Source organism: Tetrao urogallus, assembly GCF_951394365.1.
Source record: "Tetrao urogallus genome assembly, chromosome: 5".
NCBI classification, from domain to species: Eukaryota; Metazoa; Chordata; class Aves; order Galliformes; family Phasianidae; genus Tetrao; species Tetrao urogallus.
Window position 1 is genome coordinate 46,903,919 of NC_136818.1, and position 27,822 is coordinate 46,931,740.

The following is a 27,822-nucleotide window of genomic DNA, read 5'->3' on the forward strand; positions in this document are numbered from 1 at the left end:
CAGGAGAAACACTGAAGATTTCACTGTGGATTCAAGGTAAGCCAAACATTTCAATCTCTTTCTTGTTTTAACGTTGGAATGCACCTACATGGGATTCATTTCTTTCTTAGTTCTCAGTAACAAAGTATGCAGTGAGTGGCCTAAACCTTTAATTGGGAAAATGGTCTAAGTCAAGTGCTGGATTATTATAAATAATAAAAACAAAAATCTTTCAGTAAGGAAAAGATAAGCGTTCTTTTTGAATGCAAACATAATAATTTAAAATAATAATAATAATAATCTGAGGCACAGGACCCGAAGAGACCTTTTCATCACAGTTTCATGCAATAGTTCTCTCATCAGCTCTGAACACAGCCTCTGTAACTCAGAAAGCTTTCTTTTTTTCTTTTCAAGGATACAATATCCATTTTCTTGGCAAGTTTATAACTTTGGATCTCTCTCCCGCCTGCACAGATTCTTCTCTAAAGAAACCAATGTCCTTTCAGCAAGTCAGAAAAAAACCCGAGCCCCTCTTTAGATTCCAAATCCAGAAGCATTCGATTCTGCGACTCTGCTAAGCAGTGTGACACAACGTATTTGTTGTCATCAACATCTCACGGTTCTCCCGCCCCAGTTTTTTCTCTGCTTAAGCACCAGTGTGCAATCTTCGGTAGTTCCGCTAGAGGGCAATACAATACAATGCAATACAGCCGTTTATCAAAGGCTCTTCAAAATAATTGCCATAACTAGCTCCTACAGAAAGCTCAGGCTTTCCTCTTGTGTTGTTTAGGGTTGGTGTTCTAACGCCAAATATTTACAACTGTATTTTTCTTTTTTTTTTTTTTAATCCCGGGAAAGCTCATATCATCCTGCAATACTCTCCTGCAATAGATTAATGTGCTATAGAGCACTGCAGTCACAGAGCTTGGGTAGACATGCAGGCCCTGCATTGCTCTCTGCATACAGCCCATGGCTACATCCCACTGCTGTGGGACTCGTCTTTCTCCTGTGGCTGAAAAAAAAAAAAAAAAGTGAGCTCTCTGTGTGACTGGACCTGGAGGTCAGTTCAGCAAATGTTAGCAATATATTTTAAGATTTCTAGTAATGAGGAGTCAGTGTGGCTCACTGGGACAAAATAAATAAATAAATAAATAGATAGATGGATAGATAGATGGATAGATAGATAGATAGATAGATAGATAGATAATGAGCTGTACCCACCCCAGGAACAGAAATGCTGTCTACACAAAATGACTCAGTGTTTTTATACTGATAACCATGGAATGAGAGATGACAGTGAGCTTGTAGTCACCCACGTAAAGCCATGTCTATGTGCTAATTATTGAAAAAACACTGCATGAGAGGCATGTCAGACTAGTCTAGGCAAACACTTGACCTCCTGGAAGCACTGAGTTTGAGTTTCAGGCTGGGAGCAGTGGGAATCACTACTCACAACATAACTCCATGACTTGCTGACTTGTAAAGAGGAGATCTTGGTGCTTGTCTTTTGCCTTGAAGTTGCCTAGCTTCACTAATTTCTGCAAACCACAAAAACAAGACCTTAGATGAAAAAGGAATGACCTTGGCCCTTGAGACTTGCTACAGCAAGTAGAGATGTTGAGATGTCTACTGAAACTTAAAGGGCTTTTCCTGCTCTGACTGTGATTTGAAGTACAAGATTAATAAAATCTACTGCAACTATTCTCAGACCCGTGTAGAATTTAGAAACACTAACAACATACACATTTTTCTGTCATCTAACATGTTGAATTATTGCTGTCTTCATCGTGTCAGCTTCAAATATATCTTTCTTTGTTCTATTTGAAACAAAACAGCTGAAACTATCAAAGTTCTTCTTTCTGGGCATTAATGCCAGATAACCTGAAAAACATGTAACCTCCACCTGAGAAATCTCAATACCAGGAGAGGCATTGGGTAAGACAGCAATCCCTCCAGATGGAGGGTTGACATATGAGTACCCTATTCAGAATCCCCAATAGGTTTGACACCCCATGCCTCAAATAGAAGGAAACCCAGCATACAAAATCAAAATACTGAGTATACTGATGCGAAAGGAATGTCTGATAGGGCCAAATAGAAGGCAACAGCCCAGAGGACTAAAAGGAGGAAACAGGGCCCTTCTTCCTGGGGCTAGCAGGGACTGGGTCTGGAAAGATTGATTTTTAACGTACTATTGCCGCCCTCTAGTGCTCTGGATAAGAATCTGCCCGCCACTCCTAGCTACGAGCTGAGGTTAGGTAAAGAGTCAGTGCTGTTTTCAGGAAGGAACAGAGAGGATAGAAACAGTCAACAACATCTACAACTGAAAAGATGAAAGATAGCTCTGAGCGGGTGTTAGACCACATAGTTATCAATTACTTCAAATTAGCTACAACAGTGCAGAGCATGCCAAAACCCTTGCCCATTTTTGTTTCCAGCAGCAACAGCCTAAAAAAAGCCAATCTTCTGCCATCCCTCTGCTGCATCAAGGCTTGCATCAAGAGTCAGACAGCTGTTGAAGATAAGGTGGCAGTGGTCAATAATGCACAACACCTAAAACCAGTCTTGACACCAAAACTGACAGATGGTACCGGGACATTCTAATGTATTATGGATATTAAATTATTTTCTGATTTTCAGGATAACTTCAGGTCAGCAGTCAGAACATCCCTCATAGCCTCCCAAGTACCCTCCACACATCTCTACTTCTGCTGTGTTGTTTTTTGATTTCAGAAAGCTCATTAACATAAAATACATATTAGTCTCAGAAAGGCGATAAAAATCTCGTAGAAAGCAAGCAGCCTTCCCAGCATTTGCCAGATAAAGGTATGCTTTGGCTGGAGTTTAATTCCTCAGCTGGTGAAGCTCTTCTCTCCTGCCAGTCCTTTGTCCGTAACTCATCATTCTGCCATGCATCTGGACAACTACAGAATCATAGAATCACTAAGATTGGAACAGACCCCCAAGATCATCCAGTCCAACTATCCACTTACCAATAACATTTCCCCACTAACCCATGTTCTTTAGTACAACATCCAAATGTTTCTTGAACACAACCAGAGACACTACCATCTCCCTGGGCAGCCCATTCCAGCAACCTGACTGCCCTTTCAGAGAAGAAATTTTTCCTAAGCGTCAGCTTCAGCTTTATAAGGAAACTCTAGCAATATGGGAAGGAAATTCAGGCCTTGTGGTCAGCTCACTGATCTGGCACTCTTGTTTTGCTGAGTTCTTCCTCTAACTTGTTGAGTGATTAAGGCCAAATATCTGTAGATGATATTTATCCTGTGCTTGCAGAGTCAGTATACATTCTGTGACATCCACCAGCACTGAAACTACCTTTCCAAATGGCAGCTATTTCTCAATCCAGGGACAAAATGTAGATATATATCTCCAGCAGAGTGAAATCCAGCTTAGGAAATAATAACTGAAATAGCTGTTCAATTGTGGTGGCTGTCCACAGAGTGCTAATAAAAAGATGTAATGTGAACTGACAACAAGTTTAAAGAAAGTCTTACTACAAAAGGCTTCTGGAAATTAAATCTACTCAGTTTAGTAAAGGAAAGGGGAAGGATGTAGTAGGGAACCAGTCAGAGAAGGATCCTCAGCCACACAGAGCTACTGCAAGAAGCTGTCTGTTGCAAGAAGCAGCAACTGCATGCGTGCAGGCTAGGGACATGGCACGTATCTTTAACAGCAAGGAGCGGTCGTGAGTGAGACAAATGAGTGAAGCAACAGAGTGAACTCTACTTCAGAAAGTTAGGAGTTTTTTGCAGAGGCAGCTCAAGAGCCTCTATTGAATTTGAAGAGGAAATGTAAATAGCTGTGAGATCAGTCAAAGTGATCATAACGCCTTCTTCTGGACAAAAAACAAAAACAAAAACAAAAAACAAACACCCATGAGTCAGTTAACATTCAAACTTATCAGCTCTGTCAGATTGTGTGCAATATTTGTTCCTCTTTATTGTACAAATGATACACAGTAAGCACTCTGTGCTACATCTCAGCACATACAATTACTTCTTAAGATACCACTTAGCTACTCCTGCAGTAGGAAAATCAGATGCTGATTAAAATTTGCTCTTTAGAAACAAATATTCCGGGGGATATTTCCTGCTCTGCCCTGTGTGCAACAGAGCAAATAATTCTGAGTAGCCAAACAGGAACACAAGATCTGCCCACTAGAACTGTATGGGTGTGAGTAGGGAACTGAATCACCTTTGGGCAGAGCAATGGCAACCCAACTGGGCAGGTGGCTGGGAGGGTCTTCTCTCATGCAACCCAGAAGAGAGCTTGAGAATTAACCTGAATCTCAGTCCGCTAAAGGGGGAAAATATGGGAGGTCAGTGATGAGAGCAGGGATGGCTGCAGGGGGCTAAGTCCTCCCTGTCACCAATGAGCCCAAAAAATCAAATATTCAGGGAAATGCTTGTCCTCCTGTTAATGCCTCTTCTTCCTCTCAAGTCCTCCATTTCTCCTCTTTTTTGTAATTTGCCTGAGGAGAAAACATTAGGGTTTCTCCTCTACTTGTAAAACCAAAGGGGCTGGGAAGTATTCTCCTATTCTCACTACCACTAATGGTGTTTCATTGTTGAAGTGCCCTCTTCTGTGACCAAGCACTGTGAGGAAGGACAGAGATAACAGAGCCTTCTGAGTCTCTGCCAGAGCATTCAGCAGTGAACATCTCCCAGTCGATAAAAAAATCACTGCAACTGGGAAAGACAGCAAGGGTGCTGGAGCTGGGAAGGCAGGTTACATACGGGCCATCAGCCATCCAGCCAAGACACATGCCACTGACTTTTCAATCCTGTTAAATATCCTTTAAATGTGCATCATCTCACATCTATCACTCAGTTGAGTGCACTCACTTGAGACCCACTTCAGAGAGAGCTGGTCCTTTCGTGTTTGCCCAGAAGTAATCTTGGGAGTGGACACTGCAGGACCTTAGAAACATGACCTCAGGGACACATTTGTTCAAGCCATGCTAAGGATGCAGTGAAACAACTCACAGGCCACACACAAGAAGGTCTCTTTCTGGTGAATGCTGACTGGTGTAAAGGGAGCAGGGAATAAGCTGGGAGAAAATAAGTACTTTGGTATTTGCTCGTATTTGCTTCCTTAATAGTGATAGTGTTACCTTTAACCTCCTCACCTTATTCCACAGCCTCTGCTGCAGTTAAATCAGGCATCAGCCTTGAAAGCTGAACAACAAATTCCCCAAACTTCCCCTCAGACTCAGGTCCACAGGGTGGGATGCAAGGGAACAGATGCAAGAGACCAGGCCTCAGATTCTCTATATTTTTTCCAGAGAAGTGCTCGACTGTGCAGATCATTATTATAGGAAGGCTGAGGCAATAAGACATTCACCATATACAGGGGAAGAACATGAGCTAGGAGCATGAACTGGATATATTGCATCAGTTTGTTGTGAAATTCAGCATTTTTTTTGTTTTTGTGGTTTGCATGCTATGGTCTCTGGCCCTCTGTCTGTCTTCCATCACCACTTACAATCGCATGCCTTGGTGCCTGCAGCCATCATTCTCATGGGCTGTGGTAAGAAGAAAACACACTAGTCATAAGCATACTTCCTCAAGAGAAGGAAGTGTCCTCACTGTCCACATTTTTGCTGAAGCTCTTTCACTGGTAGAAGAAAAAGGAAATCAGACTACCATCAAGGGTCTAAAATAGTTGTCCTTTCCGATTCTGTATTTCATATGAAACATGAAGGACACTTTAGCACCAATCTTATTTGAAACTCACACGAGTGACAGAAATAACTGTATTTTCTCAATGTACAGGAGCTTCATTTCTCTACACAACACCTTATCTTCCTTATATAAGCCTTATATTCCTAACAAGTTCTCCAAAACATAGAGCATTAGAAAGTGAGTTAAGAAATAAAAGCTAGATTTTCTTATTCAGTTCTGTTTTATTAGCATAAGCAGCTTTCTCATATATTTAAAAAACAAATAATAAAACAAACACTGCAGGCTTACACCACTAGTACAAAAAATCTGGGAAAAATGCAGAAGTGTTATTAATTAAACTACTGCTCTTAGATTTCCTAAACCTCACTTTTCCCTTTTGTTATCTCTGTGACTCCTAACCTTAAACCAAAGCCCAGATACTTGAGCCTAATCATCTCTGAGTATAACAGTCACAACTCAGACATCTCTAAGGTGGAACAGATTATACTTAATTGGTCAAATCCAAGGATCCTTCTTAGAAGCCATTATTTGACCTTTTTCCATAACCTTTATAGAAAGTAGCATTTTCTTCCCTCCCAGAACAAAAGAAGCTGCCCACAATGCCCAGCCTTCTCAGCAATGAAGCTGAGAATACCACTGCTAAGTCTGTACTTGTTACTGTGCCAAGCAAAACATTTGCCATGCATATCAGTGACAGAGAACTCTTCTGGCAGATGCTGAAACAAACCTTACTAGTTTTATGTAGAAAATATATAGGTATATATAGGTAAAAGAATTCATTTCCTATAAACCAGATTTTCTCATTTTAGATGAGAAAAGTGACTTCGCTACAAGAAGGTGATAAAAACTCTTGTCTGTGTTACAAAAATGCTCTGCTTTTACCCTCATCCTGACTGGGGCATTCAAAGTTGTAGTGAAAATATTTAATGTAAGTTTTTAAATCAGTTTATGAACAACATGCAAACTTGAAAGACTATGAATTCAAGTCATGAGCATCATCTATTAAAAATAGGAAGGATTTAAAAGACCTATTTATTGCTCCTGATACTATTTTCATTGAATCAGATGAGCGAAATGAGGAATATGAAGACACCCATCTTCATTCAGTACCTTTTCACTGCTATGTCCAATTCTCACACACAGCATGGCAGTACTTAGCTTGAAAGCAGTGTAATTTCTGTGATTTCTTTGTTTTGATTGGGAAAGGGAAAGCTAACACTAATGCAGGTATTGATTCTAAGAGTAATATAAAAATCTTGGTGATAAAAGCTTGTAAAAAATTTGACCTAAGGAGTCGCCAGCTAAACTGTGTGCAAGATTTGTCATAGTTAAATTTGCTTTGAAAACCAAAATAGAGTATGGGTCAGCTCCGATGGAGAGGGCGTGTTCATTATTTTACAAATTTCTGAAAGGTCTCTAATATGAACCATATGTAACAGGAAAACATGCACTGGGTTTATACTCTGCTGAGCTCTCCTTGTTGCTCAAACAGCAACACTGTTGGGAATGCGATTTGGGGACAGGTAGTAGTAAGGGAGCTTTTTGTTCTTGTTGCGCTCAGTGATGGCGCTGACGATCTCATCCAGATTCTTGCGGAATTTTGCCATCGCCTCTTTCACTGGCTTCTCCACAAAATGTTCATCCGGATACATGCCCAGAAACAGCTAGTTGAAAAAAACACCAAGAAATCATGCTTTGAGATTAAAAAAAAAGAAAAATGGCTGGTCTGTCTCAATGCTATGCTATTCAGCAGAACAACACCCTAAGCTTCAGGAGTGCTACTATTATGCCCAATCAACATTTAAGCTAGCACTGAGGACTAGCACTGCCACTGAAAGATGTGTCCCACCCACCCTCCATCTCTGGCTGCTGCTCCTCATCCATGGATGCTCAAGTGAAACACAGCACTACAACCACATGAGTCAATGTGGTCCTGCCATAGCTCTCGTTATCTCCCTACATCCCCCACCTCCTGCAGAAAGGTCAACTTACTTCATTGTCCTGGAACTGACTCAAGGCCCAGACAGCTCCCAGATGCCAACAAGAACGCCCTCTGTCTGGCAGACTCTCCACAATCTGCTCGATGGTGACTGTCCCCTTTTCTGTCGGAGGAGGGCAGCGCATTGTCGGTGGGGCATTGGGAATCCAGGAGCACCAGTCATACTGCACAAGGCAAGAAAGCACAGTGAAAAGCTACAGTGGTAGGTATTCAGGAACGCTTCAAAGGAAATGATGAAATTTGGCACTGGGGAGTCTGTTTCTGTAATAGGATTTCCTCAGAATGAGAAGATACTAACAAAACTGAAGGACAGAGAGATGTTCTTGTGAAGCACTGAAGGAGGTAAGAAAGTCCCTACTATCTTTCCCAGAAGGATCTCACAAGGGAGAGAGTGGGGTCACTTCCATAGGAGCAGTTATTCTGCTGACCACAGACCCAGATTCACTGGTCAGACAAAGAATTTAGCTATTTTAATAAACAAAGATCTCTTCAAAGTTTGAGGTTATCTTTGATAAAACCACTAAAATGGGTAAAATTTCCTTTTCTCCAATTGCTCTATTCTGCAAAACCTGCTCTAAGAACATGCCCTCAGTGCTGTGGTAAACAAGCTCGCAGTTTTTATTGCGTTTGGAGGATATGTTTGCTGTTCTCCAGTCATATTGCATCATTTTTAAATCATCAGATTTGGTGATGTTCTGTTATTGGGGTTGTGATTCCCTATGCCAGATCTCTAAGCTTGCTTGTGCACTTTTTGCTGGGCATTGTCAAAGGCCTTTATGGCTCTGATACCCCAACAGGCACCCACCAGTGCAAGCCATGGCCACCTGCTAGCATTTCCTGGCCAGGCTGCTGGGTAAAGGTGGTAGGAGAGGCAGCTGATGGCAAATATGCCATGTACATGTGGCTGTGGTGAGAACCGGACTGGGAACACAGAGATATAGTGGAGGTCCTGTCCCTGGAGACATCCAAGCTGGATGGGGCTCTGAGCACCTTATTGAGCTGTAGGTGTCCCTGTTTATTGCAGGGAAGTTGGACTGGATGGTCTCTAAGGGTCCCTTCCAATTAAAACAATTCTATCTCAGAATCACTTCTGGGATACCTCAGTGCTGCAGGATAGTGATGCCTCATCTTGCCTCAGTTAACATCCTGAGTTTTGCCACCATCTGAAATGCTGCAATTACCATTAACCTTCCTTTTCAAAGTAGTTTTTCTTTATATATGTCCACCTATCCTGCCTGATGGATCCTACTAGACACCACAGAGGATCGGGAGCCCATCCTACTGGCTTTAATACAATTTCACCTTGTAGCAGCTTATCTATGCCACCTCAGAAAGCAGAAATACAACTCCCACAGACATGTGTAAGGCAATTTTCAACTTTGGTAAGTGCTCCAGCAGGCCAGCTAGATTGCTGTACTGCTGGGACTGAACAGCTGAAACACCCAGCTGAGCCAACTCAAAGAAAGACAGCGTATACAGCTACATGTGCTGCAGTCATAGCACTGAGCTGTATATGTTCCCTAAGCCACATCTGAAGATGGGATATATGCTGCTTTGGCACAAACATAATGCCAGATTTGCACAGCTTACATCAGCAGTTCTTGGTAATCACCCATATACCCATTTGCAGCAAATACAAAGCAAAGCCTCTTAGCATAACTCATTGCATTTTGTTGCAGAATGAGCCACAGACTACCAGCATGTATTCAGACAGTTCAGGTGATGTCTGGAAGGCATGGGGCTGTAGTATCCAGACTGTGTACCTGATCCCCTCAGCATTTCCAAAATGGATTTTAATAATCCGTTTAAATGCTTTAAAACAGAATTTTTCCCTATGACAAAATGAATGAAACCAAAATATACAAGGTATAACTCCCAAACCCAAGTTTCAGTACCTATCCAGTACTCAAAATTATTCCAAATATTTCCAAAATCAGTGTTTCCACAGTCCTCATGGGGATTTGCAGACGACACTGCAGTTAGTTCAGCCAGAAAGAGCAATGTAATGTCTGCTTATCTATCCAACAGCACTTCTCAGACTGTGCCCTGGTAGGTGCATCTCCCAGCCTAAAAGGATGAACAGTCTTCCCAGAAGTTCCTACCTGACCAAAATTCACAGCTGCGTGCTGGGCTGATGTGGTGAATATTATCACTGTGAGATATTCTGCTAGTTTCTCCCGTGTCTTGATCACCTTAGGAAACCCTGAATGAGGGAGAAGAAAAGAATAAGTAACCCAGCCATGAAACAACGCAGTTACCCAGTAGGCATTGGTTGAAGGTGTGAATTGGAGGACCATGCAACAGTCACCGAAGAGCAGGACATTCTCCTTCCAACTCTGTTACTGGTTCTGCCATGTGCTCTAACAGCAGTTAATCAAGCTCTGTATCTTGGCTGTCCAGCCATAAAAGCAGAGTGATCCTGCCTTTACCTCATACAGATTTGTGAGGCATCATCATTGTCTGCAAAAAGCAGGTGGCGTTCCTTAGGAGAAAGGCAAAGCATAATTATACCTTTAAAATACATGGCACCTCTGTCCTCACACCTACCCTGCGGCAAGGAACCCAGAGAGTCCCTTTTTCTTCCTTCTGCAATGCAAGCAGAGAAATTTCACGCCAAAGAGCAAATGGCTGTCTGCTTGTATTTATAAATGTCTGAGGCTCAGCAATCAAGTGCGCTGTGGGAACAAGTGCGGGGAGAGCTTATATGCTGAAACAATAAGTGAGGAAATGAGAACTTCTGAAACAAAAACAGCAGAATGAGGAACAGAAATAGTTGAATCAAGCAGTCTTTGAGGGGGAGTAATCAAACAGAGCTATTTAAAGAAAGAACAGAATAGTCAGGGATAGGGGAAATATTTTGTCACCAAAGCACATTTGAGCCTGCATCTTTCCTGCCCCAACATTAATCCTGCCCTGTCCCTGTCCCATCCCAGCACAATGACAGGTCCCATGATAACTAGAGATCTGACAGCTCCTTGGGGTGAGCTGTCTCTGAGCCAGCTGCTGCCATGTCTGCACCATGAACCTGCTGCAGATGCAAACTCAACCTGGCAGGGGCAAGAAGACATGGTAGCTCTGGTCAGGTACCAAGCCCAAAGAGGAGAGGATACACACCCATTCCTGCACCCTCCTGTCCTCAGCGCACTGTGCTCATCTTGTAAAGGATCTCAGCATGCTCATGGTCAGAGCAGTGCTACCACGGCAGGAGTGGAGGCCAGCTGTCCCCCACTTGTGCCCTTCCTATTCTTTGCAGACCCAGGTCGTCCTACTTGCTCTGCCTCAGCCCTTGTGGTGGCAGCAGTGCAGAAAGGTGACGCTGCAGGCTGGACAGGTTTTCAGCCCATAGGGGCAGTCCATAAAACTGAGTCTGTGGGCCAAGAAGGGAGGGGGTCACCAACAGTTCAAGATGTGCAGTGCACACAGCCTTGCCATCACTAGAGACCTGGGAAGCTGCAGATCTGGCCAGGCCATCGTACCTTACCTGAGGCCTTCACGCCCCTCATCCCATACATGTAAATGTCTTTGACGAAGGCCTGGAGTTCCACATCTTCACACACCACCTCATCGCTCTCGTAGTAGATTTGAATCACATCCTCTGCAAAACTGCAGACAGAGGAACAAATGAAAAAAAAAACACAACAACAACAAAAAAGCAGAAAGAAATCCTACTGAAGACCTCATGCTGAGCTTACAGAGAGGATACACCTTGCGAGGAAGAGTGGGGCCAAGAGCAGAGCTCAACACCCTCCATCAAGTGGTGGGAATCCAATTATTTCTAACTGCAGTATCACTGCTCCACCATCAGAAGTATGTTGGACCGCAGTCATAGAAACATAGAATATCCCAAGTTGGAAGGGACCTAAAAGGACAGGCTGGGGATAGAAGTCATTTCATCAAGGAGCAGATACTGACACCCCTTCAGAGAAAAGTAGGCTGTGGTTACACGCATGTGAGTGGGCTCAGGTGTGAGAACAGCCAGTGCTCAGAAGGTTACTGCTCACACTATTTATAAACTAAGTACTTACTGTGAATCTCTCAGCCAAATCTGAGGCTGTGTAATATCCTCTTCCAGCTAACACTGACAAAGAGCTAAACTAAATTGAGTTTACTATCTGGTATTTGAAAAGATATTCTATCTCAATTAGCACAAGAAAGAATAGGAAAGAAAACAAGGGCAGGAACAAGCACACGGGCAGGGAAACTATATCAAGAAACCACAGAAAAGTAAAAATTTCCTTTTCTCTCAAATGGGCACTAACAATTGTAGGAAATATGGAAAGATATTCCCTGTGCTGAAATCACAGGAGGCAAAGATATAAACAACATTCTAAACGTTAGTCTTGTGTTATAAACACCCAAGAGTGAAGAGCTTCACTCTTGCAAGACCTCTCCAGGCACAAACTTGCTGCCCTTCTTCAAAATCTGGTCCTTGCAATTTTAAGGCACTTGAAGAAAGATTTGGTTCAAATCAGTTAGTACTTCAGTTTCCTGGGCTTCAAAACACAGCTCTCTCATGTGAACCACATTTAACATTTCTGCTTCCACAAGAAACCCAATGAGCTCACATGGGTTGCTCAGGCTGCTGCTTTCTTTCTCAGTTTGTGCATAGCTTAAAAAGCTAATTAAATTCCCTTTGCAGGGCTAAATTCATAGAATCGTTTGAGTTGAAAGGGCCCATTAAAGGTTTGGACCAACTCCCCTGCATTGAACATTGAGGGAATTGAGGGACAATTACAGTGAAATCCTACAGATGAATACAAACTTATACAGGGGCTTCTGAAATGTAGAATGCAAGAATATAGGCCTGTGAATTTGTAATCAAACATCTCTGACTAGGAAACTGAGCAGGAGCTGAGAGTTAGTAACTGTTCTTCAAGATGGGTTCACAACACTCTCCTTCACCCATGTGATGGCATTCATTCCCTGTGCTAGGACAGGATCATTTCAATCTATAACACTTGAGGACATTATTTCAATGGTAGCCCCCATTGAACCACAGGACTCCACTGGCTCTCAAAATGATCTGTTCTATCTATCTAATGGTAATTTGACTATAGTCTACCCAAAATCTTTCTTACTGTAATTTTAGCCTTCAATTTCTTGAAGTCCCAAGCTGTATTCACAAGAATGTGATGTAGAGCAGAGACAAAATGGAGAGGTGTCTCTGGGACAAAGACTTTATTGCCCCTTTCCAGGACTACAGCCTTTTACCTCTTTATTGCCTCCCAAACTCTAATGCCATCATCTCGGTAATAGTAGTAGGGGATATCCTCTTTGCTGTCCATCCCCTTAGCTTTGATATCTTCAGGGAAGCAGAGTGAGCTGTAAGTCAGATCCTTCATTGCTTTCTGAACCATTTGCACGTGTCCTCCTCCACCTGTGGCATTTGCCTGCAGGAACAGCAAGATATGAGCAGTGAGAGATAAATTAGGCTCACTTTGTGCCAAGGCTGGTTGTCCAAATTTCCAGGAGATGTGTTATTACAAGGAGAAGAAAGTGCATCTCCACACAAATAAGTACCGAATTGCAGAGGTCTACTGCAGTTCTGCATTTTGACCTCACAGTTTTCACACCTTTTCCACAAACCACATATAACAGATAACAGATCCATTTTCTCCACAGGCACATCTTATGCATCACCTTAAAATAATATAATGAAACAGTAATAAAGTATAGAAGTACTGCACCCAGAGCACTTTCTGCCAGCTCCATGCTCCAGAAGGAGTGTATGTGTGAAGGAAGGCAGCCAGGAGTGTGTCAGACCAGAGCTTTTGCTAAACCACCAAGTGCTGCTGCAGAGTGGTTTAGGATTAACGGCAGGTGGTGGTTAGGATTGGAGGCTACTCTTAGGCACCCTGAGATTTAAGCCAAGACAACAATCCTGCTGGGTGTTTGAGTGGGAAAACACAGCATATTCACAACAAACAACACTGCAAAATCCTTTATATAATCACTGCTCAGAAGCTCCCAAATTTTTCTTTGTGGTGTTAGCACTGTAGCAGCATGCAGCTTACACTTACTTTCTTCTGTCTGGCTGTACATTTATACTGAAACCAACAATTCTGGAACTTCATGATCCTCATTAGCAGGTCTTAGCAGCACACTCAACCCACATGCGTGGTGTACAGATGCTGTCCTTCCACTCAGTTGATGTCAGGAGTGTCTGCCAAGCCTCCACAGTTAGCAGAGGAGGACAGAAGACAAGGAAAGAATCTGCAATTAACTTCTTTTTCTATGTAGGCAGAAAAACTTTGGAGCACGGAAGCTTTTTTTTTTTTTTCCCTGGTGCCAGAGGTATATCAGGAACTTGCCCTGGTTGCAGCTAGCACATTTCCACAGAGAAGGCTGCTTGCCAACCTGTTGCGGTTCCTAGATGTGGCATGCTGTTTCTGGGGTAGCAAGGAGATGAAGAGCTGTTATCACAGTAAACACTATTACAGTTGGGTTTAGATGTTTGTATATCATACAGTTCTGAACTGGATACTTAGAGGTGAAAGATACCATCTTCAGCACAACAGGAAGTGAATTAACTGAAGGCATCATTTCTGTGTCTCAGGCGATGCTGTTTGTGTTTGTGCTTTAGCAGAAAGTCAAGAAATAACACAGTATGTGATGGATAAAGAATTAAAACACATAGGGACCCATGAAAAATAACAAGATTTGCAAAGGGAATTACTTACCTTGTCAAAAAGGCCACATTCACAGATGAGCTGTTCTCGAGCTTTGGTGTTGATGGCTATTGTGAATCGCATGTGTGGCACCAACAGCTGTGAAATATGACAAACAAAGGTAGAGGACAAATTCTTTGATTGAATTCAACCAAGTGTAGAGTTTGAAGTCCTCGATGAGAGCAGCTAGCTCTACACTGCCTTGCCAGGCAGCTGGTCAAACCGTCCCAATTGAGCTACCACCAGGATGTACTTTTGATTTGTCAAGCCAAAAAGAAAACCTTACTGACTTCCCCAGAACCTCTTCACAGAAAGACCAACCTTGAAGAGGGGATGTACAGCAGGCAGCTGCCGGAACATGGCAATGCTGAACACCTCTGAGACAAGGTGTGTCCTTAAGAGATGGGTCACTGTCTGGTGGATGTGGAAATCAGATGAGCGAACCCAAATTTTGGCCAGCAGCCAGTCATAGGTGGCATCTGAAGGAAGGAAAATGGGATTTTCTGGCCCAGGCTTTTGACCAAGCTGAAAGAGATGAAAACAATACAATCCCCAAGTTCATGTGCGTTTATGATGAGACAATAAGCCATGTGAACCTTTATACACTCTGACAGCAAGCTCACCTGGATTGCAATGGGTACTATTTTATTCTCCAGATTCTTGTACAGCAAACAGATGGGTGCAGCCAAGTACTGTATTGTGCATGGGTCTGTCTTATTGGCATCCACGCCATCCAGCAGTTCATAGTCCACAATGAAAATGTTTCCTTGCTGGTAAAAGAGTGAAAAGGATTTGGTGTGTTTTAACAGAAAGAGGGAGAAATGAAAGAACACAGCAAACTGTTCCTGGTGGGAAGGACAGAAAAAGGACAGGGCAGCATCCGAAAGGTAGAGGAGAGAGGAAGAAGCCAGCACTGAGAGAGGTTAAGAAAGAAAAGCAGAAAGGCGCAAACAGTGAGGCTCAGAACTAAGGCTGGAGAGTCTGGGCCAGGGGCTGGTTCATGCCCTGCAGTTACAGGTCGCTGCTAGCCCACCTTTGCTCATGGAGGCTCAGGAGTGATATTTGCTATTGGGACAGCAAGCACCTCTACACAAGCTACCTGACTTGTGTCTGCTGACCCTGACAGCAAACCTCTCAGCAGAGAGCAACTATGTATTTGGAATTCATGCAGTGACACTGAGGTGCAAACAAGTTTCACACTATTCCACACCCCATGCTCATTGTACAGACAAAAGGAATGTACCATCCTCCTAGTCCTTCTTCAGCATTTTAGTTCAGCTTTGTGGGTGACCCTCCTGGGAAAGGGTAGAATACTTTGCGCTTCTGACACTCCCTATCCTTTGAGAAGAAAGCACTGTGAAGGACCCTTCACCTCCTGGTGGCATCCTTTTAACTGGACCTGGAAAAGGGCCTGGCCTGCAGCTGGAGTGTGGAGATGTGGCTGAAATGTAGCTAGAACAGGGAGTGGAGGTCAGAGAACACAAGGAAGAGCAGATGGAGTCCAATCTCACCCCAAGACCTACCTTCACTTCTTCCTCCAGGGTCAAGTTCCTCTCCAGGCTGCATTCTACCATATCACTGGTCACTGGCAATTTCTTGGGAATCTCTGTGCATCGCTGTATCAGCACAGGATTGCAGCCATTCAGGAGCTGGTAGCCAAACATAAAATCTTCTTTCCAGTGCTGCATCACATATTCTAAAGGAAAACAAGTCAGCAGCATCAGTATCACTGTATTTCAGATTCTTTTATTTATCCCCCACTCCTTTTGTTACACTGCACTGAAACATTCAACTTCTATGAAAAATATGCTCTCCATCTGCAGACCACCTCCTTATGTCTTCCATGATATTTTTCAATCTTAGTATCCAAATTCTTGGGGTTTGTTATACAGACAGATGAGCCCCAAAACAATGGCACAGGCAGGGAAAGGGAAATACCTAAGGGGGAAGGGAAAAAATAGCAGTGACTGAAGCTGGGTGAGAGGTACCTGGGGAACGATGTTGACTTTGGGCTTCTCACTAACATTGCTCATTGGCTGGGTTGTTTTTTTTTTTTTCCCCTGCTTATTTTTCAATTGTTAATACAAAGCAGATTAATAACTCTTCTGAATAAAGCAATAGTGTTGGGGACTCCATCTCCTTATTACATCTTTAGTAGTACTGTATGCTTTCCACACTGCAGTTCTCTGCTTCTTAATGTCATTATGGTCACTTCAAACTACAAGCTGAGAGTCAGAAAACACATGATTAAAGGAAAACAAAATCCCACTGATGCTGACAGGGAAGCTGCATGACTGAAAAATGTCTTCTGCCAAGTCTTGCCAATAATCAGATTGAGAGGTGCACTCACAGCTGAAATCCATTCTTAAAGTTTAAAACTCACAGAATTGGAGCTTTCCTCATGGGTATGGAAATATTATCAATGAAATTAAATGTAGATAATATCTAATCCTTGTACTTTAGGAAGAAATCTTATTAAACTTAACAAATTGAAAAAAATTAGTTTTTAATAGCTCCAGCCTCCTTATGTGCTTTACTTTATACTTGAAATCATAGAAGTGCCTCCTATTTCTGTTAATTAGTCCTTTAGTCAGCCTGAAGAGGGGAGAAACTTCAGAACAGGAAGGAAAAGCATGTTCCTTTGCAGAGCCAGAATGAGTAAATCTACACATGCTTTAGGAGCTACATGCTAACTGAATAATAGCATCTGTGTATCTATTATATCCATTACTACAGTAAAATAATATCAAATAATATAACTGCAGGCCGTAGTAGCAGGCTAGGTCTGGCTCACAAATCAAAGGCTTCCCAGCCCCACTTTACAGAAATGACTCCATCACCCCATCTCCATCTGCAACTCTTTTACCTGGCTTTCAAATAACTACTAAGATTTCACACACAAAAAAAATTAAGGAAATAAGAATTTTGTCTTTGTCTTTTAATACTACGTGAGTGGAATTTTTATCAGTACAAAGGATTTTCCAGATACTTACATTTGAAAGCAAAAAAGTAAGCTCAGACTCTTACAGATATATATCTATTCCTGGTAAGATGTGAGCACTGAATGGTAAACATGTCACCATGTTTACTATAGTGTGCATAATAAATTCCAACACGTTTTTGGAAAGAGATGACATTTGGGATAGATGCTGCGAGTCCTTTCAAGCACTAACTTGCACTCATTCCCAGCAGGAATTACAGTTCCTCTGGTTCTGGTCAGATGGACTATTTTGTGCACCAGGACCAGGTGAAGAAGTTACAGCTCCCAGCTCATTCTCAGCCCTTTGCAACATGCCCCCAGACTTACTGGCTTGACAGCTTGCAAGTTTTGTCTAAACGACTCATTGGAACAGTTTGTGAAACCAAAAAGATCCAAGCCATGGGCAGACAGTTGGAAGTGGAGGGTCTTTAAGGTCCCTTCCAATCCAAGCCATTCTATGTTTCTATCATAACTTTGCTTGGTAGTCTTGTGGGTTGTTGTACGATCAGCAGTCTAAGATTACTTGCTGTTTATGGTAAATGACGTTCAAGCAGAAGTATAGGTCAGCCTCTTCCTTCCTAATCAGATATATTCAAGACAGAAAATCAAACATTTGATGATGAAAATGTGAGAAAATACTGACAAACTCACCAGAGATTGTGTTACTGATTCTCACAAAGATCTTCTCAAAATCTGCAAAGTCACTCCAGGAAGACTGGAACATGTGCATGAAACGGTTGATATAGAGATTCTCCATCCTAAAAACAAAGCCTTACACTGTGACATAAATGGTAGTTTTGTTGTTATTAAATAGAAAACATTTATTTTGATTACATGTCAGTGGATTTAGAATCAGGTTTTCTTTCCACTAGCATCTTCAAATGTGCAAAGAAGAAGACATGCACTGCACGAAGATGGGGAGAACAGTTAAGAGAGCAAAGAAAGACCACAGTGTTGCAGCAAATCCTCCTGGGGGAGGGGAAGGGGGAGAATTCTATGCAGATGTAAATGAAGATGCAGTTGTAAATTATAAACTAAGACTGAGAAACCTTAAAATGAACTGGATTGGAAGTGGTCAAAGAGGACAAGAAGCCCGCAAAGACAGCAAGTGGCACTCTGAAAGAGGATTTCCATCAGCATAACCAGAAAATCAGACAAGGGACATGTAGAAAGGCTGCTTCTGCTGCTACAGATAGCAGTCAAGATAAGAAGAGGTGCCTGGAGGCACGTTAGGAAGCATCTTGTGCAATTATCTAGCCTGGGCCTGGAAGCAACCTCTTTGGAGATCTCATCACCCCTGACAGGAGCACAGAAGGAGCTCTGAATGGCCTTTCCTGAATATCAGGAGATGGAAGGAGTATTGGGCAGGACTTCCTGGACAGACGGTAAGTATCTAAATATCAGATGAACTTCTAAAAGAAGCATGACCACGTAGGTTTTCAGCCATGTCAGGTGACTAAATGGACTCAGATAAGAAAGTATTCACTGTTATTAGGAATGGCTGTAAAACCTGCTAGTTCTCTTATCAACCTATGTTTGACGATATAATCCCCATCTGATCACTGAAACACTGAGAGGCATATCATTCCAAAATACGGAGGGACCAGCATGTTATCAGAGTCACAGATGTAGGAATTGTGGATGATCTCAAAGCAGCCTTGCCTCACCTTGCCTTTTTCCCCACCATTTGATAAAGTATGACATGGCTCAGGCTCGTGAGACAGCTCAGAAGCAGACTCACAGTGCAGAGATTTCCTGTTCTCCCATTAACTTCGTACTATCCTGCTGGGCAGGATTTTTCAGGCTCACCAATGGCCAGGACTGTTTTTTCAGTGACATGACAAGTTCAGGTGTGATAGTGACTTTGATGCCTGGAGCAGATTACTCTCAGATGTGGTTAAGTGATGAATTTAGCCTACATCTGATGCGAATAGCTTTTCTTCAGCAGAGTCTCAAAGGTGCATTGACACCACCTTTTGGTACCTGATTGAAAGGCCTAATTTTCTCAAACAGCCAGAGAGAAGCATCTTCAGGGGGCATCACTGAGCAAAACCAGATGCCTAAAGCAGTAGGTGTCAATAACTCCTTCGCATGCTTTTCAGAAGTCTTTCCTCATTCTGCCTACAGCCAAACAGTGTCTAATGAGAATGCAGAGGAGCAGCAAGTTCCAAGAGTAAAGAGCTCAAAACATCAATTAAAACAAAAAAAAAGGTATTTATTTTTTCCTGTTTGGTTTTTTTTTTTTTTTTTCCTGCTTTGTTTAACCACAGGTGCAGATGGGAGAAAAGAATCCAATTCTGAGATTCAGTGAAACCTACAACATGGTCACATCCTTACTCTGCACAAAAAAAGTTTTTGCAAAATGCCTGAAGCACCACAAACACTCACGCTTTGGAGTAGTTCAGAATGAAGTCGATTCCTTTCTCGTTGTCAAACTGGATGTCACGGGGCAGCTCACTGTGACAATGGGCATCAATGCTCAATGGAAAGCCAGGATGCCACTCCTTCCAGCTGAGAAAAGAGAAGTTGGATTAACTATATCAGTTCACCAGCACAAGAGCTCCATCATTCTATTACCTATGCTGCTGCTGTGACTCAGCCATAAAGAAAACTTGCATCACTTGGGACCCACAGGACTCACTTGGGACAAAAATACTGACTTATACTACAATAATACCTACCAGTAACCTATAGAAACATGAAGTAGAACAGAAGGCATCTACTTGACCAACTACCATCACAAAACTTGACTATCTTAATACCTGCGATATTTCCAAATGCCTGTCACAATCGGTTAGAATTGGCAGTAACTACAAATTCACTGGGAAGTGAAATGGGCAGAAAGACAGCTGTACAATGCACACTGTTTGGTCACATCAACCTCATTCTTGAGGCTACAGTTTTGCAGAACTAAAACACAGCCATAATTGGGTGAAAAAAACAGCCTGAGATTTGGAGTAAGCAGCAATGTGATATCATTTTGTTCATCATATTTGTGCAATGGACAGAGAGAGGAACACAGGTTTTGTAAGTGACTTGCACCCTCTCACGAGTTCTGCTGTACAAAGGCATGCTCAGACAGCCACCACCCCAAGGTAAGAATGCTCTACCCAATGCACTGCAGAAGTCACTGGGCAGGAAAGCCATCTGTCTCACTTTTGCAAAAAATACTGTGAAATTACTAGCAGCTCAAAGTGTCAGGCATGTGTCTCATTTCGTCCAAAACGCAATGCTACCAGAGGTGCACGCAGCTGGGCTCAGCTCCTGAGCCTGCCCCCTGATGGCCATGGTACCAGACCTCTGTTGTGTATGATATCCTACTGTACCCTGTTTTTACCTCAAAAGAAAAGAAGACGATTTGTAATGGGGAATATTTCAGCAGTGTTTCCAAATTGTCTGCCACACACAGACTGCATTGTGCACTATCAGTTAAACATCTGAATTGCAAATTGCTATTTTCCTGGAATTACCAATGGTTTTGCCTTCATTTTTGCATGTGTAAACAAGATTTTGTGCCACCTATCTTTTTTATCTAGATTTTCCTCTGCTGCTTCCCATTATATGTGATCAAGATCCTTTCTTAGTCAAATCATATCAACAATGCATATGCCAAACCTCAATCTGTCAGTTCTGAATGAAACCTCTGTTATTTTCATGCTCTTTCTCCTGATAAGAAGAGGGAAATAAGATAAACTTTCCTTCTTTTAACAGAAAGTATGTTCCTATAAAAAGGAAATGTATGACATCTTCTGGAATTACCCACTGATAAAAGATTTTCCTGTTGTGACCTTCTCTTATTTAGAAAAAAGCTTATAACTCTATAGAGATAGATAACATCACTGTGTTTTGATGGTACATTCCAGTCTGCTCAGCAAGGTCAGATCTTCCACTGCACCCTGGTTCAAGAAGTGACTAAAACTCACTAGAGCAGGCACAAAGCTCCAGATAAGATGATGTGTTGATATCACTCTCCAAAACTGGAGTCCTGCTTGTAAAAGACAAGAAAATCTATTTTTATCTTTTCTTGAAAGCACAGCTGTAGACCAGAGGGCTCATATAGAGACTGTACCACTGAATTTCACCTTACATCTTCTAGACAGACTTATCTGGGATTCAAGTATCTTGTAATGCAGCCACATGCAGCAGGATGACCATCGTTTACAATGAATCCCATCTAAGTAAAAAAGCACATATAGCCAACATGCAAACTTTCAGTTGTTTTACCAGCAGTTCAGTATTTAGAGCAATATGGTTATCTGAACATGCTCTGCCAACCCCTGACCCGAGGACAACAGGCCCTGGACTTTTGGGAAGCTGTGAGGGACTCACCGGTACATTTTCTGACGATTCTCAAGCTCTTTGCGTCTGTGCTGCTTGAGTATCTGGGTCTTGTCATCCCGGGGGAGCTTTGCTATGTATGGGAGAAAGAAAGAAACAGGGTTATCAGGTTCCTTTATCATCACCCAGGTCTTGAGAAGGAAACCGGTGTTTCAAAGCCTTCCAACTTCTGTCCTAAACCTTTACAAAATTTCTGTGGGAAAAGCTCACACAATCCAGTTTAGTACCTTCAGCTCCTAATGTGGTGCCTAAATTGGTTAAGCTAAGAGCAACTATCTCATCTCCATAGAAAACCTGAGTTCCTAAGGAAGATACTTGGTTTAGATAGCCTCACTAGGGTCATGGGACTTAATTTCATATTTCAGCATCTAGAAGAATTTTCATCAATCAATGAAATAATAATATTGCCTTGGACAATGTTGTAAGTTAAACTACAACACTAGGAAATTTCTCCCATCCTCTTTCCTTGAGCTGTACTCTCCCCTGCCAGCCTGAGGCAATAAAAACATTTTCCTGCCATGAGAACAGAAAGAAAACCCAGTGAGGCTTCAGTTCCAGACAACTTGCATTTCTGACCATTGTACACACCATACTGCTAAATAACAGAGACTTCCTTAGTGATGAAGAGAAAGCACAAGGTACATGACTTGCTTTACATAGGCAAATGGAAAGGCAGATAAAGCCAGCAGGAGTTTTATGGGAATAGCTATTTTGGGTTGGAAATACTGGAGGTAATACAACCAATAATATATATATATATATATATATATATATATATATATATATATATATATACTGCTAACAGTTTCCAGCTGGCTGTGTTTACGGTACTAACAGGGTTTCACTTGTTTTTTTCCTTTATCTGACCGTATTCTGAATGCTGTGCAAAGGTCATGGAAGCCTGGGATGTACACAGGGAAAGGGGAAGGAAAGGTGGGAGAATTCTGGCTGCTGCACAGGATGTTTCTCATGGTGCTCACCTCTTCCATCTCGAAGGACAACTTCTTTCTCATCTGTAATCCAACGGTAACATGGGAATTCCAGATAATCGCCCAGTGGTGTTTTGACAGTGACGTGCTTAAGGTACCAGTCATCTTGGTACCAATATTTTCGTTTCTCAATTTTTATTAGCTGAATTTCTCCGAGGTCTTCTTCCACCGTCACGTCATAGGAGTCAACCTACAGAGCAGAAATAGTCAGTGATACACTGCACATGTGGAAAGCAAAGCCAGGACCGTACAAGCACACCTGGCCTTTCCTGTGGCCAGTATGACATGGGTGCAACAGTATTTTCTTGGTTCCCATGAGGGAGAAGGACAAAGACAAGGGGAAGGATAAGGTTGTAAGTGGATTATATGTTTGCAGTAGAAATGAAAGGTGAATGAAATAAATAAGACCATGTAAAGCACACCAAAAGTGGGGAAACATTTTGCATCTAATCCAAAGATAGTATCACCCCTTGAAATGTTTGCAAGTCTGAGAAAAATCTACAGACCATGATAGCTTTTGCTACTGCAATAGGCCATAAAGAGGTGTTGATTCAGCAAACCTATTCACACTGCTGCACCGGAAGGATAATCATAGGTTAACGCACTGGATGGTGAACTCTTGACTCAATGACGGATACGTCAGTCCCCCTCACAAGGCTGGGGTTAACCTCTGTGCCACCTGTGTGATCCTGCTACATGCAGCAACAGCACTGAGCAAACTGCAGTTTTGGTGGTAATTGCACTACTAGGTAATATCAGAACAGAAAGAAATGAATAATCATTTTGCACATGGCCAGTAAGGCCATGTGCAGTGCTAAGCAACTCAGGAGAATGGAAACTGATTCTCAATTTCCAACAATGTGAACAGTTCAGGGCAAAGGAGAGCAGTCAAGCACTCATTGTAAAAGCTGAACTGCCACAGAAATCCTGAGAGCAGCAGCCACAGCCTGCCTGCTCAGATGACCCTGCTAAGCATAAGGTGGTTACAAGAAGAGACTGTATTCTCTTGTGGTTTTTCTCAGCACAAACAGCCTTAGAAACACTAACTAGCTGCTGATACTCAAAGGGTGAGATTCACTTCCACTATATGCTTCAGTGTCTGCCGGGACCCTTTCTACAAGCTATGCATGAATTACTAGCTGTGATGATCATTTTAGGATGAAAGCATCTATATGTCCACTAAAGTTCGAAATGACAGACCTCAGTTCTCTCATACTCCACCACCTGAAACTACCACCTTTCATGGTTCATCTAATTGACTCATACAAGTGAGAGAAAAAAGAAAAAAGAAACAAAGAAAGGCTTTGAAATCCATGCTGCAAATAACAAAACCTTGCCTTTGCCCATCTTTCCCCATGATGTTCGTCAATCAACTTTGAAACTGTTCAGGCTATGATTGATAAACTGCATCTCTGATGAGGCTGCTTCATATCAACAAAGACAAAGGGATTTCTTCTAATGTTCACCCTAACTTCACTTAAACTCAAATATTTAAAATCAGTCTTGGCGTCACTTACTTTGATTCACTGAGACTTAACAGACTAATCTCAGTCAGAGCCATATTCTTTCCTACACACTTTCCTACTAAAGCCAAAGCCATTGAACATTTTCTATCAAATAGGAGACTCATCCAGTCTTAAAACAGAATTTGCAATGCTGATGTCAGTAGCATACCTATCCCAAGGTGGTAGCACATGAAGGAACTGTGCTTCACCAAACAGCATGGCTGTTCTTGGCAAGCCTGGCATGACAGCATCTGCCTGCCAGGCAGGAGCTGGGAGATGAAAATTGCATAGTTGAGATTTCAACTGACATATTAAAATGGTGTCTCTGACTTTTCCTTGCATATCCAAGCAGAACAGAAGTAGTTCTTTCAGTAGAGCCGATATATACACTCATTTTGAGAGTTTACACTGCTGTATCTTCAGCCCCCACCCCCTTCACTCACACTGTCCCAGAACAGCTAGAAGGATGATGTACACATGTAAATTCATTCCCTCGGTGTTTTAAAAGTTTGAATCAGCTCTGGAGACAGAAAAAACACTGACTGGCTTTTCAGAGAGATCACCACAGTAGTGCTGTGAGCCTCCACTATGGTAGACAGTGACTGTAGGACGTAATCTGTGATCTTGCCCAACATGCCTGACTATATTTTAAAATTTCTCTTCTTCAAATGTTCAGCTAGCTTCCATTAAAGAAAAAAAAAATCCTCATTTACACATAACTACTTATATTGTTTCTATAATTTACAAAACCTTACTTTACACAAACTTACATAAATGTATCTAGGATTTGATGCAATGAAGGTGCAGTAAAGGTGTGGCAAGCTGTGCAGATGGTGCAAGGTTCAAAGAAGCAGGTTATTTTTTTGTTGTTGCTCAATGGTTTTGTTGCATTTGTGTTATGAGGTACCCTGTTAAACTACATTGCACCGCAGTGTCTGCGCAGTAAACCATAGGAGCTGGGAGTTTTTAAACAATTGGCTTCAGGGAGAGAGAACAGAGTGAATGAAGGCCGTAAGACTGTCCAAAGTCCCTTAGCATCCCGTCTGAGCGATTTACCCTTCTGCAAAATTGCAAGCTCTTTCTGGCAGAGAAGCACCTCCTGCTGACCAGCCTGGTGCTGCAAAAGAAGCAACAAACCAGCACACTGCACACACAAAGCCCAAAGCCACACACAACTGTTTTCCTTCTGGAAGTACTGTTGAGTGCATTTCAGCAAAAAGCAGATGAAAGGGTAACAGGAAGCAGACAGAGAACTGGGGGACACCACGCACTCACATTGAAATTGCTTTGCACCAACAGGAACTTACTCAAAAAATAGTGAGTGAAGAAAAGCAGCTCCAGCTTTCTAAACTGCCCATGTCCAGTGCTTGGAGTAAGTCAGACTGAAACTAAAAGTACACTGGCATTATGAAAGCTCCTTCTGGTTTTCCCACATCCCTTCCCTTCTATCAGCATTTGGCACGCAGATCTGCTCAGAGCTGGTTGGAGACCTCATCCAGCATATCTAGAAAAACTCGCCGTTTGCATTAATTCAGATGAAGCCATTCTCAGGATAATGGCACTACTGAGACTGGCCCACCATTTAGTAAAGAAACTGGAAAGTGATAAAGCTTTACAAGATAGTACTCTGGAATTCTGGTTATCAGTGAAAAAATTGCTTTATTATTATTGTTATTTTTCAAATGTGATCACATATTAATTATTTGGAAGAAAAAGAAAATTGTAGGGATGTTACCGAAATGCCAGAGGCAGAACTGGCTTCAACTGTCACATTTTACAAAGCAACCAACCTGAAAGTCTTACAGTGTGCTTCAGTATTGTTTGCTGGTTTGCTTTTTGTTCCATATCACTACTTTTCTTCTCTTTCCTTCTTTGCAAGGTATATCAGTGAGACTCATGGTGTTCTGGGCACAATGTTACCTGAACAGGTGCCTGGAGGAATGCACGGCAGTGCCCAAAGAAACACTGCTTGCAGCAGCACAACGCACGTCAAGCGTCCTGTAAAGCAGCCATCTTACAGAACACACTACGGGAGGACTGATATGGAAATAATTTGGATAGTAGAAAAAGTCAAGAATTAGTCACCTTTTAGTGGACTTTTGCACCTGGAAAGAAGTTTGACAAAAAAGAGAAAAAAAGAGAATGTCCCTGTCTCAACTTGCTTACCTAACAATACATTTTGTATGGAATGTTGGGCAAGCTATTCATACAGGTAAAGACTTTCAAATCCACCTAGAAGCTGCATTCCTAAGGAGTATGTGCTTCCAGGTACACATATTGCCTGCTGCAGGGCTGCTGTGCTACACGAAGCCCGACTCCTCCCACTTTCACCCAGAAGAGCCCAGCACTCCTGGACCCCCATTTGCAGCCTGATGATGGGAGCAGGGTGCCCAGGCACTGGAAATCTGAAGCCAAGCAGGGCCCAGTCCTCTTAGGAGCACAGCCTCAACCTGAGCATGCAGAACACCCTGAGGTTTTCTTCCATCACTCTCACTAATGTTGTTAGGCTTTGCTTATATTCTCCAGATAAAATAAGAAGAGGGGGGCTGGAGCTTGATGATCTTTAAGGTCCCTTCCAACTTAAGCCATTCTATGATTCTACAAAGAAGGAGTGGATGCCCATTGGGGAGATCAAGGGTAACAAGATCTCTGCAATGAATGCTTACTCATGAAAGAAAGTAATTTCAACAGCAGCAACAGGGAGGAACCCACACCTCTGAAATTTCTTTTCCCGGGATGTTTATCCACACATATTTGGGGGCCATATCTGCACACACCATCAACACTAACTTAAAATGCTGTCATCTGCAAGCCATACCTGAGGTGCCCAATCAAGGAAGGACGGATAGCTGGCGCAGGCTGTGCACCCCATGGGTAAAAATGTACCTACAGGCAAGGCAGCACTGTGATGGTGGGGCCAAATTTGTATGCACAGTGGTGGGGCTCATCTCCAAAGCGAGTTCAATCATAGAATCAGTTAAGGGCACTTATAAAAAACTTTTCAAGTCTCTTAAATCTCCTTAGATCTCCTGGGAGCTGTGAGTAGGCTACAAATAAAATACACGTTAAAAAAAAATATATATATATAATCAAGAGTCCATTATTTTGAAGTCGGACAATAAACAAATGAGATCCATACTGAAAGGATGGTCGGCGTATAGGATATGCGTATATGCAGCTGGGCACAGCACAGTGCACGCGACAAGGTGAGCCCGAGCAGCCCCTCTGACAGCCCAGCGCCAGCCCAGCCCTGTGCCTGGTGCTGTTTTGCAGCTACCATTTAAAGTTGCGATGGAGAGCTCCGAGCCCCGGCTCGCCTGCCCCGATGCCCACCCCCAGCCCGGCAGCAGCGGGACGGGCCCTGCCGGCTGAGCCGGGACTGCGCGGGCACTCACCGCGCCGCGCTCGAAGTCGTTGTAGAAGGGTTTGTCCAGGAGGTGCCTCTCGCTGCAGCCCGCAGTGCCCTCCAGGCTCAGGTACACATAGTCGTCGGTGCCCGCGAACCACTGGCTGCCCGTAGCTACGGTGACGGTGTAGGACGGCATGGTCCCACCGACACGGCACGGCACGGCCGAGCTACACAGCTAAGCCTTGTCAAGCCCCTGCCGAGCACCGCCCCGCTGCCCGGCCCGGCCCTACCCACCCGCGCTGTTCCT

General features: G+C 42.8%; 1 protein-coding gene across 1 annotated transcript; it reads right to left on the reverse strand.

Annotated features, from left to right (window-relative positions):
* Positions 1–7,171: 7,171 nt before the first annotated feature.
* Positions 7,172–27,711, reverse strand: ALOX5 (arachidonate 5-lipoxygenase; the record flags this gene model as incomplete). Its single annotated transcript, XM_079535298.1, has 14 exons — positions 7,172–7,351; positions 7,680–7,850; positions 9,789–9,889; positions 11,168–11,289; positions 12,898–13,076; positions 14,367–14,453; positions 14,676–14,879; positions 14,978–15,124; positions 15,878–16,050; positions 17,986–18,092; positions 19,723–19,845; positions 21,664–21,745; positions 22,653–22,851; positions 27,562–27,711. The coding sequence occupies 14 exons, from the start codon at positions 27,709–27,711 to the stop codon at positions 7,172–7,174; spliced, it is 2,025 nt and encodes a 674-aa protein (XP_079391424.1).
* Between the last annotated feature and the right edge of the window lie 111 nt (positions 27,712–27,822).